The sequence below is a fragment of the Zonotrichia albicollis genome, chromosome 4 (genome assembly GCF_047830755.1).
Source record: "Zonotrichia albicollis isolate bZonAlb1 chromosome 4, bZonAlb1.hap1, whole genome shotgun sequence".
NCBI lineage: Eukaryota > Metazoa > Chordata > Aves > Passeriformes > Passerellidae > Zonotrichia > Zonotrichia albicollis.
Window position 1 is genome coordinate 16,014,632 of NC_133822.1, and position 18,546 is coordinate 16,033,177.

The window sequence follows — 18,546 nt, forward strand, 5'->3', positions numbered from 1 at the left end:
TGTTGGAGCACTGCACAAGGCCCATGTTTAATCAGGAGCCTGGGCAACACAGGGGCTGTGCACACCCCTACAAACCTATCTGCAAGGGAAAATGTTTCAAATCTGTGTGTGCTTGATCCCAGGGCTGACAATTTGCTGTTTCCACTGCTGCCTCGCCTGTTCAGTGTCACAGTAGCTGCAGTCAACACAGACAATTCCGTTCAGATGCCTCGTGTTTTACTGCACAATGCATGAAATGTAACCTGATAAGGCACAAAAGGCGTTTGCATCTTCTCTTTTCAGCACGAACAGTGTTATTCTTATGGGCCATCCAAAACATGAGTCAGCCTGAGGGGACACGGCCCTGCAACTCACCCAGCAGCAGAGCCAGGGCTGCAGACCTCAGCTCAGCTCTCCCTGCAGATGTGCTGCTCTCCCTGCTGCTGCTCACTCGGACTCCTGCCCTTCCACTGCTCCTTTAAGAAGGACAAGTCCTCCAGGAGTGGTGTTTGTGCCATTTATCAGACTGATGGGTACCCTGTGGTGCAGTAACTGGTTAAATTTCTGTGGCATGTGGTTTCATTCAGCTGATCTGGACTGTGCTGCAGAAGCCAGGCACACCCTGGCCTGACAGGAATCACGAATCCCCTTCTCAGCCAAAGACGCCTGAGCAAACATAAACCAGACTGGGAACCAAGGGGCTGATGGACTCTCTCTGTCAAAGCTCCTGAGACCCTTAATCCCCACGCATCCTTTTTCCACACACTGCTTTACATGCCTGATTGAAGCCCAAGTGATTGAAATCCAATCAGCAAAGGGAAGGGAATGTCCAGGCACTGAGATCAGGATGCCTGTTCCTGTTACACAAGCAGGCACTTGTATTGAAACAAGTCAGGACCTCTAGAGCCTCATGAATGATGAATTGAGGAAAATCAGAAGGGACAAGGCCAGCAAGAAAGCACAGAGAAAAATTGACTTACAGACAGACAAAAGGAGAAAGAAATGGAGAGAAATTGGTTAGAAAGTGTCCCAACTTGGGGAGGTCTGTGCTGTCAGGGCTTCGGGATAGCTGCGGAGAATCTGGTGGAGCGTGTTTAGCATGGACATTGTTCTACCAGTGGGACCCAGTGTTGCAATGCTATTCTCTTTAGAACAGTCAAAAAACCCCAGAAAAATGAGATTTTTATACTGACATTACTCAGGCATTTCTCATGTCATCAGAACACGTCTGGAGAGTGGACACTGGGTAGAGCCCATTTCCACCGGTGCTGCAGAGAGCACAGCTCATCCCATGCCACAAAGCCACGGCTCTCCTCTGCTCCTGAGGGACAGGAGCCACATCCAGGTTTCACCAGGAACATGTTCAATAGGACAGTCTTGCTGGCCTTCCCACAGCAAGGCTTTCCAGGCACGTTGCTCTGGGAGATGTGATCCCGACACTGACACAACACGGGATGCACATCTGGAATTCAGTCACCCATCAGTAACAGTTAAGTCACTGACTTGGGAAACAGGCAGGAGAGACAAAGGGGACAGCTGACTGTAACAGCAGCTATTTTATCTCCACTCACCTCACCTGTGAGGGTATCTGAGACACCCCTGTGACTGCCACTTGCTCACCTTCACCTTGTAGGCAGCCCCAGCTGTGTCCATGAGCATTCCCAGGCAGGGTGTGCAGCCAAACCCCAGCAGGTTTGTCCCACTGGTGCAGGTGGGCAACAACTGGAACCTCAAGCCTGGTGTCAGGGAACAGTCCTGCAGCCTACCTGCCCTCCCATCCTGGGCACTCAGGAGAGGACACCAAGCAACACACACCGAAATAAAGACAGGGCCCGGAATTTTTAAATAATTTTATAATTTCCTGATGAACTTAGTCTGTGAATAAAAAAAGAAGAAAAAAAAATGAACAAAGTGTTTATATTATCAAGGCAAAGTTGAATATAACACATTTTCTTTGCAATTTCATTATCCTGTCAGTAACATGACTCCAGCAATAAAACACAAACGAGTTGAAGGCAGCGTGCGCACTTTGCATCACGGACACCAATGTCTCCCGCTGCTGTCACTTCCAAAAGGAATTCAAGCACTAGATCCCATCCCTAAAGCCTGCCTCCCCCTCCACTAAAGTGCAACACGTCTCTTCCAAAGCCAATGAGGGATCTGTGTCTGTGGAGGGGATGGGGCATCCCACAGAATTCCACTCCACAGATGGTTTGTGAGCTTGGTGCGCAGCTCTCCTCATTCACTGCCCCGGAAGGAACGGCAATGTTCTGTTCTAGTGGGCTTGGAGCAGCATGTTGGGCTAGCACAGAAGTTATTCCCCTGTTTGTGGTCCCATTGGATTCGTCCTCCTCCAGCATCTGGACAAATAAAGGCATCTTACACTAAAGCCTCCCCAGTTATACTGTAATGAGTGTGAAATGAGGGGCCAAATGCAGCCACCCCTGGGCAGGGAGGGAAGGAGGACTTGGCCCTGTCCACAGAGAGCTGGGAAGATGGGGCAGATAAAAGGAACAATGTCTACTTCTAAAATTTGGCTTCAAATTTGGTTTTTAAGACAAGCACATTTTATAACAAATAAGAGCATACATGACCAATAGATCAATTTTTTGCCAGTTTCCATGTGAAAGAAACCAATGTTTTGAACAAAAAGCCCTACCAAAGCACCAAGAGCCTAATGGGAATAATGGGAATATCTACTTAAAAGCAAATCACACTGACTTGATTTTCAAGAACTGAACTAAGCTTGCAAAATGGGGACAAACAGCATATGGTTAAGTTTGATAATAAAAATACATTCACTTAATGAAATTCTTTACCTGTGTTTATAGGTAAAGCGATTTGTCAGGGTTTGTTTTGTTAACCTTACACACCAGTTTAGCCTCATGTTGTTCCTTTCAAGCAATGTAAGTCTGTGATGCAACCAGAGCAGAAAGTGGCTGCCCATAATGTGCTTGAGTATGTGACCAACACCAGAGGCAAGGAAATACAACTTTGATAAAAATGAACCTACACAAAAATACCTGCACTAGCTGATCTGCACTTGCTCATGTCCCTGGCATCAAGGGCTGGGATGGAGAAAACAGAAAATTTGGCCAAAGCATTTGGCCCATTCACATCAGTGGTTCCCATCTTAGGGGACACCTGGTGTTGATAACTGTTACCAGAAAAGACTGACTTCCAAAATACTGTTTCATTCTGCCCATTTCTGTCTTACACATGTACAGTATAAACCTGGGAGAGCAGGAATTTATACAGGGTTTGTAACATTTCCTAAGAGGCCAGGCTGCCTTGGACCTCAAAAGCCTCTGAAAGGCAACTGGTTATAATTATAAGCCCACAAATCCTTTTCCGTGCAATCCCGAGAGGAGGAGTCATGGCTTTGTTGCTTCTTTACTTGAATTCCTTTTAATGAAATTTAGTTTTATATATTTTTAAAAACACATCTTTTTTCAGTTCTACTACTATCTTTTGTTTCAAACCGACAATAGACACACATTGTTGGTAACTGCCCCAGCCTTAGGACCACACAGACAATATCGACAAGCAGAAAACAAAACAGGAAAAAAACACCCCTGAAAAAGTCAGGGGAGATACTGATGACAGGGTTACAGCACTCACCACACACACTGGAAAAAGTCAGGATTTCTGAGTTTATGCTTTTGACACTAAAAAGTTTTGAAACAGTTTTTCTCTTTTTTTCTTTCGTTTTAAAAATAGTCAGTGGATACAGCCATTTTGTTCAGAAGGATCTGCTGTTGCGTAAGGTTCCTTCCATTTATGTGGAAAAAACAATTAAAAATATCGTTTTGTTTTAAAAAAACCCCTGACACTCCTCTTCCTCACCACGCAGATGAGAGGGGTCAGCAGAGCTGGCCTTGCCAGGCACGATGCCCCCGATGCCCCGTGCCTGGCCCTCCTACCACGGCTCTGCTGGGGCAGTGTTGGTTTTCCAGAGCCTTCCACAGCCTCTTCAGGTCCCTCTTCCAGTGGGGATGCTGAGCTGAGGAGAAGCCTCCTTGCAGTATCAGATGCCTTGGTTGAACTCTTTCCCTTTAGCATTTCACTGGAGTAATTTCAGGGATATACACATTATTTTATGTAGTGACATTTCTGCTTTAAAATGGTATCAGTGCATGACTCCACATCCTTTGTAAAGACCCCTGCAGTGGCAGCAATTGGCAATTAGTACAGGAGTGGGGACTCAGCCCTGTCAACCCTCATCAGATGTAAAAATCTCCCAACAAATTGAGGACTAGCAGCAGAACGGATGGGAATTACAGGGCAAATGAAAAGAGGTGTGCCCCTTTGGTTCAACAACCAGGGTTATCTCTACAAGATCTATGACATTTATGCTCCCTTGTGCAAATTTCAGAGCCCTGAAGTGCCAGGAAGTTTTCCAGAGAAGGCATTTTCCAGCTGTGCAACGAGGAATGGCGCACGTGGTTCCGCGCACCACGCCGGACCTTCACCTTCCGTCCCCAGGACTTGGCAAAAACTGGATATTCCACAGAGGGTTTGGCATTTCTGGAGTGAAAGCTGGTTAAAGGCAGTCAAAACAAGAGAGAATACTTAGAGAAGCTTGGAGCTTCGTCTGGGAGCACGCCAGGTAATTCTGCTTCCAATGGCAAACAGTGCTCCTGTCCTCACCCTGCAATCCTAGTGTTATGTCCTTGTAGTGTTTCACATGAGGTTGGATTCAGAGGGAAGTATGGACTTGGACTTGTGGATATCATGAAGAAGTGTGGTTGCAGTGTCAGCTTTTACAGGGTGTGTGGGCTTCAGAGGCTTCAGTTACTTTTTAGCCCAAACCCTGCCAAAATGACCTACTTAATTTTCTACAAACAGCTCCTGAGCCCTTACATCTCTCAGTTTCTCTGCAAATGACAGCTCAGAAGAAAAGAAGGTAATATTAAAGCAGTTAAAACGTTCACAGCTCCTGTAGCAAATGGAACTTCATTCAACAGAAGAAAAAGCAAATTTCCCCAGGGTCCCTGGGAAGGGGCCCTGATTTCCTAGAGCTGCTGCATTGCAGGACCACTGTGGTAGGAAACTGTCTGCATCTGCCTGGCTGCTGACACTTGGGAATAAGACCTTAAAAGAGCAGTGGTGGGTTAGGCAACTGGATGAGCATTGCAGGGTATGCCACATATGGCCCTTCTCCCATGTGCCTCATATGCAATTCCATGATGGGTTATGAGAATAAAATCCCTTTGTTGCCTTAAGGCCAATGGTGTGGCACTCCATGAAAGTGAAAGAAAAAGCTTTCAGTGGTCACATTCAGCATTAAATGGTGGCCAGCAGTACCTCCCAAACCCCAAGGTTCATCAAGCTATTCACAGGATCTCTGTCGACACAGGATCAGAGAGGTTACCTGAAACAGTTCAATGGAGACCAAGTCAGATCAAGACTGTTACTAAATGAGATCTGCTCCCTCCCTGAGAGCACTTCACAGAGGTCTAAGATCAATCTTTAAGATGGGAAGCCTACAAGACCTAGGAGATAACAGTGGTTAACGAGAAAAATCACCAGGGCCCAACAACAATTCAGATGGAAGGAACAGCAGGTGTGTGGCTGGCAGATAAAGGACCAAATGGCCAGCGTGAAAACCAGCCAGGCTTGACAAATCCTCCCTGGGAAGAGGCCAGGAGATGTGTAAACAGCGAGCTGCACCCAGCTGCTGGTGCACAGATCCTGCACACACTGCCCTGACAGCATCAGGCCTGTGGCTGGGGCACTTTGGGCCATAGAAATGCAGCCACAAGCTGAGCTAGAGATGCTGAAGAAGCAGCAGCACTTCCCTGCAATGTGTGGGCAATGCAGTAAAGCCAGGGAATTGAAATAACAGCCTGAAGTGATCACCCCTCACTCCCATCCCCTCCCCCTGCCCCTGCCTCCAGCAGAAACGCTATCAAGGAACATCTCAGTAAGAGGTTTACAAGCAGGAGCCATTTGAACCATCAATAAGGGAAATTCCACAGCTTCTCACAGAGGAAGGATTGTTTTACAGCAGGGAACCAGGGCAGCTGGAGATTTGACCATATAAGTTAATGAGAGAGTCAGGAGGGGCGGCGGTGGCCGATGATGCCGGGCTGATGGCTCTGATGCTTTTACAGGCGGCATTAAATTCCTGGAGTGAGTAATTAGGGGTGATGAGGAAAATGCAAGAGGGAAGATTTCAAAACAACAGCTCCTATGGAAAGGTGCTGACTCAAAGGATGGGACCAGAGGGGTGGCTCTGGGATGGGGCAGGGCCCAGCAGTGGCACAGTCACTGTCTGCTGCCCTTCCGGCATTCCCCCCTTCCACACAGCCGGGTTCCCACTGCTCCCCTCACACACCACACACAAAAAAAGAGCTTCAGACACAAGCTGCTATTACAGGAAGAACTAAAGTTAGCTCTCCTGATTTGCAAAGCACTGGTAATTGCAAATGAATTGGAAAAGGAGTGATTTGCCTCTTCTTTTGAGACTTACTTCTTCCTAGACACTCTGGCTATGAATGCGGCTCCTTCTGCTGAATTATTACAGCAGAATCAACGGGGATGTGATTTATTTTAAATTACCGAGTTTTCAATAGAGTATGCAGGTACATAAGGTTTCAGTTCTGCCCAATTTTCAGTGCTTGTCTGGGAAAAAACTACAAGGTACCTCTTCCCTTACTCAAACTTCTGATCTCCTGATCTGTTGGAAGCAATTGGTCACTTCTAAAGATAAAAACAAGTTGTGAAAGACCTACAGGCAAGCTGTGCTGTGGATCTGAGAGATGTAAGAAAAGCAGCTTTCTTGAAAAGGCCTGGAACATTTTCCTTAGCATAACAGCTTAGTGATTAACCTCAAAATGAAGTAAGCTATATAGAATTAAACTGCAGGCTCTGAATGGGAGGTTTACTGAGAAAATCCATAATTAGCTATTGACTAGAAAACCAAGATATCTTCCACTTCTGTGTTATTTGGTCTCCTTTTGCCTTCCCCTCGCTCTCTGAGGTAACATGAGCCAGCCAAAGGGAGCAGCTCCTTTAAGGAGCACATGGGGACATGTTACAGGGCTCTGTCCTGCAGATGCCCCCAGACACACACAACCACTGGCAGCCAGGAAAAAACCTGTCTCCCCACTAATGCATAGTCCAAGAATGAACACCCAAGTCCTACCCATAAAATAGGATTTCTGACTTGCTACCAAACTGCAGACAAACTGATCTGGGATTTCAGGTCATATTACCTATCACCAGGAGCTGTAACGAGTGTCAAAGGTGGATGGGAATAAAACTAAGGCCTCTCATATACACAGAAGAATTGCACTGGTTTAAGTAAAGCTGTGATTTTACACCTATCTACTCAGCTGGGTGCCAACTCCAGCAGAGATGCTCCTCTTCATAAGGGTTATTGCTCTGAACTCAAGCTCATTCCTCCTCAATGTAAGCTAAACCAAAATAAATTAAATTATAATTATAGTAAGAAATATGCTACTGGTTTACCTAACTTAGCTTTAAAATTATACTTTTAAGGTAAATGATGCAAATTTCTCATTTACAGAATGCTTAAGACTATTCTGATGACAGTCAGTGTTCACAAAGTCATAGCCTGAAAAATTGGACAAACTGTACAAGATAAAGCTGGGAACTGACTTGTTGACCACACCTGCTCAAAGGGAGAGAGCTCTCTATAAAGTAAGAACACAGGAGACACAGATCTATGATGAGAAACCTCATCTAAAACCCCCCAAAAATCAAAAGACGAAAACAGTTACCTCAAAAAATGGCCCACCTAGCAATTCAGAGTCAGACCAGTGAACAACAAAATTCCAAATTAAGTAAACAGAAAGTACCTGTATGCCTACCTTTCTCCCAGCTGCTAGATGAAATGACTAACAGGAGCAAGGAGAGAAACTTTCCTTTCCTCACTCTGTTATTTAAGAACATAAGAAGCATTGAGACAGGCAGCAAGACCTGAGCTAGCTGATGCTGCCCAGCCATGAACCATGATCAGAGCACACTCAGGTTTGGTTTTAGCACTGTGAAATTCAGGCTTTCAGCTTTCATGAAAATAAAAAACAGGAAGGAGGAAAGAAGACAAGAAGGAAAAAGCAATATATTAATGAAAGGTGAGGGCTACTCTTCTGCAACCTCATGGAGAACTAGAGCTGCTTGTGTTCAGTGGATCCCCTCTTCTTTGCTCAGTAGACTTGGAAGAGCTCTGCTTAGCTGTATCCAAAAGTCACCACCAACAAAGTCAACGGGGAATTGGATTCTAAAGTAGAAAGGCAGTGAGAAGATGAATACAAAAACGGCTGATTAATCACAGACTGGAAGAACCTAGAGAGCACGTAGTTCTTAGAAGGGGCTTTTTTTTTTGCCTTTGTTTTCTTTGTGAAAGGTGCACCAGAATTTTCTATTCCATGTTCTGTCTTTCACACTGCTCTCCACTGCCATGGCTCCGTGGGCTGCCTGGGCCTGGCCCCTGGTGTGCTGCTCCTGGGCTGGTGGCCGGGGTCACGAGGACTCCTCGAGGGCGTTGACGACCTGCTCCAGGATGTCGGGGCAGTGATCCGCGATCTGCTGCAGGATGGCGTTGGCAAACTCCTGCAGCTCCACGCTCTCCCTCTCCCCCTTCTCCAGCTCCTCGTGCAGCTGCAAGGACACAGAGACACGGTCAGCCCCTGCTCTGAAGTGTGCTCACTGTGTGACAGCCCTGCCCAGCAAGCTCGGCCACACCGCCGCTTTGGGAAGGGAGCTAACAGAGGTGATGTGGCATTCATGTGTTCTGAAAAATCCCTTTCTTCTGGGAAGCTGAGAAGCCTCAGAGAAAAGGAAAACAATGATTATCTTATTTGCTTCTCCTCTGTTTTGCTCCTTTGCAATGTGTTTGGAGATTGTTTACCAACAGATGATTGTTTTGACTCATTGGCCAATTACGGCCGAGCTGTGTCAGGACCCTGGAGAGAATCATGAGTTTTCATTATTCTCTTTTTAGCATTCTGTAAGTATCCTTTCTGTATTTTTTAGTATAGTTTAGTTTAGTATTCTTTGATATAATATAGTATCATAAAATAATAAATTAGCCTTCTGAGAACATGGAGTCAGATTCATCATTCCTTCCTTCGTCTGGGGAAATGCAAATATAATAAGGTGACACATGCTGGGCACTTCCAGCACCTGCATCTTCCCTTGGTGACCCCCTCACCTGGAACTGAATGCTCTCCATCCTCTTTATTTCACTTTCTCATTCTACAGGACCAGGTTTGTCATCTTCCCGGAAAATACCATGTCCACATGACTTAACTACTCCTGAATACATTTATATCACTTTTTCCTTCTACAGGAGCAGGTTTGTCACCTTCCCGGAAAATACCATGTCCACATGACTTAACTACTCCTGAATACATTGTTCTATGATAAATATAAGAAAAACTTCCTCTGTAGAATGTTTCTCTGAAGGCAACCATATTGCAGCAATATGGAGCAATACAGCAGCTTGCTAGTGTTTGCTTTAAATAGTTTGACTTTTATTCATGAACAATGGGATGTTTCATAGGTCATTACTTGAGAATTATTCCTGGTATGAAATCAATAGGAACGTCACATAATTACATAAAATGCATCCAAAGTTAACCAGAATTCTATGCTTCCCAAGAAATTACTAATTTTCAGAAACTCTCTTTCCTAACTCAGCCAGAAGATGACTACACACAATTGCAGTGGAACATACACGATTTTTGTTTACTAACTCTGCATTTCCTGTTGGGTCATTCGTTCTTCAGATCCCTATAATTGGCTCAGAACAGGACACAGAATTTCAAACTTTATATTATTCACTCTGTCTACAGTTTATAAACAGTTTTTCCAACAAGTGGTGTCCCAAACCATGTCACACAACATATGCAAACACAGCTTTTAGCTTTGAGCCTAATGCCATTGCCAGATTTAGGGGCCCACAGAGTCTTAATAAAGAGCAGGAAACATCTGCCTTCAGTAACCTGCTTAGCTGCCCAGCAATTGATAAAGTCCAAGCTGGCCTGTGAACTGTGCAAAATCCCAAGGAAGGCTGTCATTTGTGCAAGCATTTTAGGGATTACTGTACTCACAGTGGTCTAGGGACCTCAGAGAACAAGGAGAAGCAGCATCCCTCAGATGATATGGATAGATAGGCTGGATAAGCTTTCAAGCAGACAGCCTTGCCCTGTGCTATACACCAAAAAAGCTCTTTCATTTTTTTAGTGATAAGATTTTCTTCTAATGAAGTATATTCCCAATGAATATAAGACCAGCATATATGTAGCAGGTACATACACTTAAGATGGATTCTGAAGCTTATTTCCAGCTTCTGAAGCCAAAGTTCTTTGTAATTTTGAGCTGCTGTGAGCAACTGTCTTATCTTATTTGAACCTTCTTTTAAATTTTGTATGGTTTAAAATAATTTAATATTATCTGTCAGTTCTGTAACATTTCTCATTTCTAAGTGATTAGTATTTTTATTGGAACTCTACTATGTTAATACAAGACATGGAAAGAATGTCAAACTGGCATTTTTCATGCCTGAAGGGATAACTGTTCATCAGTACACAAATTTGTTGATCTGAGTTTGGCATTTGTGTAACACTGCTCAATCCAGGTTTTAAAAAGAGAGAACTATAAGGCAGCAGCACAGCAAGGATCATTTTACCACTTTAAGAGCACAATGAGGTGGCAAAGGTTAGATTTCTACAATTAAAATTCTAATCAGATACAACAGCATGTCTCTGTTTAGTGATGGTATCAAGCAAAGCACAGCAGATTGTTTCTGCAAGAAACACTGCTTTAAAACAAACAGCCTAAGAACGACCACGGAATAAATAAAAATGCTTTTCAAGAAAGTTATGGTGCAGGCTTCTGCAGACAAAACTGTGAGAAAGGAAATTAAAAGGGCAAATGTGTTACACTGTTCCCTTTACTAGGCAGGGTAGCATATAGTAAATTATTGGGGCTTTGCATGCTGAATGTTGGTTTTAATGTGTCCTTATGTGCTTTGTTCCTGCTGGCTGCTGCACTCCCAGAACAGCCATAGGAACCCGAGAGGGGCTCCTGCCAAGAATCACAATGCAAAGGCAACCCGATCCTGCTCTGTGGAGTGACATGAGCTGGGAGTGGGGAAAGGAGAGGGAGGGAGCACTCTGGGCTTGGGGAGGCTCTGGGGGGAAAGGGGGGCTCAGCACTAACCCATAATGGCTCTGGAATGGCAGGCTGTGGATGGGGGATCAGCCTGGCAGAGGTATTAGCCAGGAACTTACCATGGGTGGAAAGGTCCAGTCAGCAAGCAGGACTGGGAGAGGCAGAACAAGCAGCTGGGAGTGGTGCTGGATGTTAAAAGCCAGGGGACTGGGATTCAGGGACTGAGGTTGTAAGCCTGGTGAGATCCCAGGCGGCCCCAGGTACAGCAAACCACCCCTGGAGCATTCCTGGGAATGCTCTGAGCCTACAACTCTGGGACAGGGCTGCCTTGTGCTTCTTGGGCCAGCACAGAGATTGCATGGTGCCATCCATCAGAAGGATGGAAGGCCATGGAGCTGGGAGACAGCAAGCAACAGGAGAAACAGCCAGCGTTATCATTCTCCTTATTTGGCACCTGCAAGGGTCTCGAGCTCTCAGTCCAGAGCAGCAGAACCAGGAGAGGGCAGTGTTAGCAGGGAAAGCAGAGGTCCTGCACCACCACCACCTGCCCAGCCAGCACCCCTCTTCCTGGCCTTTCAGCCAAATCCTCCAGGTGAAGGACAAAGCAATTAAATTAATGAAATATAAAAGCGCCTGCAAGAGATTGGACTTCAAAACTGAAAGAGGGTTGGTGGACAAAGGAGAATCCTGCAGGAAGTTGTCTTCAGTGGGGCAATACTGCAACATCAGTGAAGTTTCATTTTCTTGCTCTACTAGTCAGCATTTATGTATTTATAAGATGCCTTATAAAATCAAGATAAGCCCAACAAAAGAAACTGATGCCAAAGCTAATAAATCAAATGCAACCAAACAAAAGCAACCAACTTAACCAGAGGAAGAAAATATTTCCAAGAAGAGAGTTTTTGACCACCAAGAGCCCAAAAGGAGACGGCTCTGAATGCTGAAGGCCAGCAACAATACTTTACAAATTAGCACAGACAGAAAGTCTACACAGCTGGCTGGCAGATGTCTGTGATGAAACATCTTTGGAAAAATAGCAACGATAGCCTTGAGTTGAGTTTGCTAGCTCCAGAACAGCAAGATTTAATAATGTGATTCCTGCTTCAACAAAGACATCTTAATTGAGTCGATGGCTGGTTTGAGCATTTCTAGAGCAGGGATATCATCTCCATTGACGTCAGCCGGAGCAGCACACGCCAGCCCTCCATCCACCAAGGGGAACATCCAGTTCCCAGTGCCATCACTGCATTCACCTGCATGTTCCAAAGTCCAAATTTTAGGGAAGTTCCTCTGAAAGTATTAATATCTGCTCCTGGTTTCCTAGATTTTTCCAGTTTTCTTTTTTGTTGGCATTTCCAGCAGTTGAGGATACGAGGAGATTCACATACTTGCCCCAAAGAAATGACCAAAAATGAGAAGGCAAAGGCAGGTATGTTTTTTGTCTAGTTGATAACAAGTAAGAATAGACAGTTCAGAAAGGAAAGGACAGCAAGGACCCCAGAAGTGCTTAATAGTATTTATCTTTGGACAGAACAACAGAAATGGCCTTCAACATCTCAGGGGAGAGAAAGCTTGCAGATAATCTGCAATAGATTCAGACACTTTTCAGCACTGCTGCCTTCCTTCCTGTGTTGAGAGCAAGTCATGACAGGAATAATTTTCCATTTAGAGTTAAAAAAAACCCTAACAATTCACCATGAATTTAGCTTCTCTGTTCCAAGATATTTCAGAACTTACTTAAAGATTAGTAGACACTCAGAGTCATATGAATGATTCATAAGAAGATAACTTCATGGTTAAGAAATAGGATGCTATGGTTTTATATGCAAACTGGGTGAATTGTGCTGCTGCTCTGCAGAACCTTCGTGGCCTCTGCTTTTCCCATAATGCAAACAAGGCATAATCAAACTAAGATTCTTTAAAACTTACTTATACTCCCCAGTGTGATTTTTGCCTCATTAACAATTCCACAGAAACACTGATGAAAAAGGGCAAACACAGATAAACTGGTGTCTAATCTTGGGCTATGGACAGTAAACTTGAATACAGAATATGAGGAGCTTGTAGAGCAGCACAAAAAGAAAGTTAGTGGGGAACTTCTCTAAGGATACAATATCAGGATATAAAATTATGTTTCTCCAAAGTTCAAGTCTTTCTGGATCAGGTTATGGTTAGCCCGAAAAATACATTTAGAGCTTAAAGCAACACAAGTAAGCACCAATAAGAGATTAAACTGATTTAATCTAAACCTTTGTTTTGTCTCCTGTTAAACTTCACTGTAGCTCAGGCAAATGGTCAAGAGCTTTTGCATCTACCCAGACAAACCAGTGAAAATACTTGTATTTGATGCAGTGAGACCAAATTACATATAAACCTTTATTTCTCAACTATGGACCTGTAAAAAGAGCCCAAAGAAAGGATTTGAGTATGAAAATCCAGTCTGACAAATTTCAAAAACAAAAAAGAAAAATTTTTAATGTAAAACCCTTAAATATTTTTATTTAGGGCTCTATCTGGAAATTTGGAGTTTATGTTAGCTCTTTCAAAATACTTAAAAAATATGCATTTAAAAATTAAAGTAAGATTTCAAATGAAATAGTCTTGTCTTTTAAAAGAATATCTACAATTCACATTGCCCATTTTTATTTGTGCATGGAACTACTAATTTTAACTAAAATATATACTGTGCACCATTAACATTGACTATTCTTAACTTGAAAAGAGATCTAAAGCCAAGCAGAATCCACAGCAGTAGCTCAGCATCAGGAGATGCTGCACAAAGCTGTCACAAGGACCAGGGTGTCTGAGCAAGGGCCAGAGTAACAGAATTTACTGCTACGAGAAAACATGAGGAGAGGTGAGCTGGCCTTGAGAAAACAAGGGAACAGCTCAGGGTTGTACCTTCTGCTTGTAGGGAGGGACTCCTGCTAATGAGACCACTCTAATTTTCTGACACACACACACACAAAATGCTTGATGATGTCCTGAAATCAGTGTTTTCCCTTTTATATCTCATTTCAAGTTAGGAGTTATTAATGCTCCTGATTGATAGTATGCAGTGTAATTAATATTAGCAATTTCATGGACAAATAAAAATGAGTGATGTCATGGCATTAAGGCTAACTCACAGATAACACTTGTGATTTTAACCAGTATTTAAGAACTATGATACTGTTCTGATCCTCACCCAAACCATTAAATATGAAAGTTTTAAACACTTTAAAATGTAACAATTTTAGAGAATTCCCATATCCATTGCTTTCTCAACCAAACTCAGGAAATAGATTTGCACATGAAGAAGGATATAAATTGTTGCAATTATTACTTCTAATTTTTAACAGAGGCCAGAAGTGGACTGTTTAAAATACATTATGCATTCCCATAAGATTACAAATTAAAAATAAATGACATAAATCAAGTGGGGGAAGATAACAAGCTAATAGAAGAGCAGTCAGAGAAGGAAGACAAGGGTAAACTCTGAAGTAACAGAGTAATTTAGAATGACTAAATGCAAATCATAGCAGAGTAATTTCTTTACAGAAACTAAGTAAGTTGAGTAATTCCTCACAGATGACACAAGAACACAACCAGAATCTGAACAAAGAAGTACACAGGATGTTTATAAAATAACTATTTGTACTTTAGAGTAAAGTTTATCCCACTTGCAATATTGTTTGTATAACAAATCAAAATATGTGTTGAATATTTTCAGGATTTACCAATCAAATAAGCAGGTTTAAAGTGAAATTTGACAGCTACAGGTATGAGGTTTGGTGTCCCTTTGTACAAAAAGCTTACCATTGCTCTGTGGAGGCTGAAATGTGAATTTCAAGGTAAATGTTGCTCCTTGGATCCAAGCCATGCCTCTTTAGCTGACACAGCAGGTTGTGAGTGCTACAGCACAGTGACATTATCACCTTTCTCCTTCCTCTGCTTCGGGCAGCTGAGCAGAAAAGGCATTCCTGATTTCCTGGGAGAGGGTCAGGAAGCAGGAATCCCTAGAAGGTCTGTGCTTTGGCTGGTGCACAGGGAAAGGGCAGACAACCTTCCTGCACAACAAAGGCTCTTGGATGATCAGTAAGATCATTAAGATTAAGCAGGTGACTTGTGAGAGAGCCTCTGGTGGAAATGCACCTGCCCAGGTGTCCAGGCTGCTGCTGCTGCCCAGGTCACAACGCAAACACTGCCAGAAACACCTCTGGAGGAGGAGGAGGGAGAGGATGAGTGTGCAGGGAACAAACTGATGCTCAAGGGCCAGCAGAAACTGGCAGGACCCCCAGCAGCCTGAGGAAGCCAGGACATGCTGGACATGGCTGGAAAGATGGCAGGGAGCCAGGGGGAAAAATGCCTCCTACTCCTAGGGTTAAGAAAATTATTTTAATTGTATAGAGCTTCAGTTGGAAGAAATATTTTTTTCCAAATATCAGTGCAGGATCTATTGAAAATAAGAAATTCTATGTAATACACAGTTCTGTATATTTACAGCTGGATTTGAGGTGCTAAGAAACATTGCTGATAGTCCTTAAGCTATTAAAAAACCTAACACTGTTGCCTACTCCTAATATCTGGTTGCTCTGGTTTTTTGGCTCTTTTTTCTTTCTCACACTGTAGCCTCTCAACCCCAGTGCAGTGCACCAACTCTGACACACTGAAGTGAGGACTTTCAGCAAATTCCAGTTTCTATTCCATTTTTTTTTACTCAATTTTTTTTCTACGCAATCCTTTTTTTATTTTTTTTTTGTACAGATAAGAGCAAAACAAAACCCAAACTACAAATAAAAGTGTGGACCATATAATTACGTTCTTAATGCCATTTCCTTTCATAAAGGACTAAAATCCCACACTTACAGGCAGCTATCTGAAATGTGAAACACAGCAGCCATTCTACAGAGCTCAAGGATATTAACATAATGATACCTCTAGGACAAAGTGAAAGAAAATATGGCATTTAATAGAAATTGCTAGGATAATGCAATTATTTATAATGAATGAATGGAATTTTTATTTCTGAGTGTCAAGACTTTGAACATTCCTCTTTCCTTCTGGTAACTTTGTTTTTTTAATAAGGAAAGTCAAATAGGACATGAATTGGTTGAAGGATGACAGTTCCAGAAACAGTAGTGGGCAGCTTATTTGGGGACATTTGGTCAGAACTGACTCAAAGGTACATTTTCCACCACAGGAATATTTTAATGACATGGTTCTGAGCTGTATAGATCATTTACTGTCCACAGCTTAGTCTAATATATTCTTTTAGATTAGGTTTGGAGACACTATATACTTATAAGTACTGGCTTCAATTCTTCATTACTAATGGACTAAAATTTTACTACAGTAAGTCAGCCTACACAACATCTTTGATAAAATGCCAACAAAGAATGATTTAGTATCTTGGCCCCACAGCTTGATTACAATCCATCTTCCCCAGGGATGTGGTCACAGCCCCAGGCCTGACAGAGTTCAAGAAGTGTTTGGATAATGCTCTCAGGCACCTGCTGGGATTCCTGGGAATGTTTTGTGCAGGGATAAGAGCTGGATTCAATGATCCTTGTGGGTCCTTTCCAACTCAGCATATTCTGTAATCAGCTGAAGTCACTAAGGACTATCACTGAACTTAATGGTAGTGTTGAGACACTATTATGGATAAGAAGCACCAATTATCAGGCAAACTTTGAGACTACAAAATTATTTATGTGGCAACAAATTCCCCTTAGATCCATGGTGTTGATACTGGCAGATACTTTTCCAACAACTATTTGTACATTAATTACTGTGGGTGTACCAGAAGAGTGAGAAGGTTAAATCCACTTCAAATATCAGTTGTATCTATCAAAAGAAGCCACAGAAAATTCCTGATTTTTGTACCTGAACCTCCCAAGCAGGGATGAAAGATCTACCAAGTATATTGGTTATGATGAAACATAGAAAACCAACCTTTGTCAATAAAAGTTGCTGCAGAGGGAAATAACAGCTCCAAAAGCAGCAGTATGAAAATGAATTCTTAAGTATTTATAAAAAAACCTCAAAGCAACCAAACCAAACTAGGTAATCTCATTGGTGAGAAGTGGCTACGTTGGCATCATGCTTAAATATTATTGGTGTTGGCTAAATGTATCCTCCCTAATCATGTTAGCACTTCTTAACATTCAAGGGGATTAATTTTTTCCCACTGAGACTTGTAAAGCATTATCTACAGAAGATCATATTAGAAGGGACAGGAGTGAATTTAATGCACTGGATTTGAGGCAATTTATAAAACTCATTAAAATTCCAAAGATGCAAAATGGTTACTCTGTGATGGGCTTCTGCAAATCTGGAGAACTGATTCCCACCCCCCATGGGAATACTTTAAGCACAAAGGAAACTCTGCAGCTAGAAACAGAAAAGCTCCGTGGATTAAATGAAAAGTCTGCTTTGTAAATTGAAATATATCATTAGTTTGTGTTCTGCAACTGAAGCTTCTTAAATACCATCTGAGTGAGTATGGGAAAGCAGAAGAGACAGCTACATTTTATTTCAGCTGACATTATTTATGCCTGGGAATCATGAATGGAGAAGTAACTTTAAACAACTGTGGTGACAGCAGTGCAGAATTAAGACAATAATGTGAAAGGATAGAAAAAGAACTCTTTTCTCTCTCCAGAACAACTTAGGTAATAGCCTTTTCTCACAATTTCTCACAATGCTTTTTTACTGTGTGACCCATAAATGTTGCTCATGGACTAGCAAAGTTTTCATGGGAAATATTATTTTTGGGCTTACTATTCAGAAGAATTTGACAAAGAAAGCTTTTCTTGTTTTTTTTACCCACATCTCTTGATCAAATAGCAAATACCAACTATCCCCACAGATCCTGATTATATATGAAGACCACCACAGCTATAATCAATGAGGCAATTTATTTCAGTGATATCCAAACTTTGCCCATATCCACTCTCATTTTCAGAGGCGCCTCCCATACATGCTTACAGGTTTTGTCACCCATTACTTTATCCCAATCTGACAGACAAGGTGGCTCAAAATAATTTGCCTCATGTTTTGATTTATACCATAGGAGCTGTAAGGCTTTAACAGAGGAGGACGGCATGCATAAAAATGAAGAAATTTTAATCCTGTACCAGTGATTACAGAAGCCAGGAGGCTCTGAAGGGAAAAGGAATGTGTCATTCCTATAGAGACAAATGTAGATATTGAAGGAGGCACACAGCCTCACACATGCTGAATCAGTGAAAGGATGAAGACAGGTACAAAAAGAGAGTATGACTGTTTTGTACCATCTTGGCCCTGTTACAGGCATATTTATCCCCAGAGGTCTGCTCTTTCTGAATTTTCAGACATGCTTTTGCTGGTTTCCTGCAATTTCACTGCTCTCTCCAATTTTTGAATCAAAATTCAGTCTTGGTTAGAAAGTTCAAGGAAATT

General features: G+C 42.6%; 1 protein-coding gene across 10 annotated transcripts in view; it reads right to left on the reverse strand.

Moving 5' to 3' along the window:
* Positions 1-1,814: 1,814 nt before the first annotated feature.
* ERC1 (ELKS/RAB6-interacting/CAST family member 1) overlaps positions 1,815-18,546 on the reverse strand; it is a 269,997-nt gene continuing 253,265 nt past the window's right edge. For all 10 annotated transcript variants that reach the window (XM_074538921.1, XM_074538929.1, XM_074538927.1 and 7 more), the window contains one exon: positions 1,815-8,607. In XM_074538921.1, the coding sequence (XP_074395022.1) occupies positions 8,470-8,607 (138 nt within the window). In that variant the 3' untranslated portion in view covers positions 1,815-8,469. The remainder of the gene's footprint in view (positions 8,608-18,546) is intronic.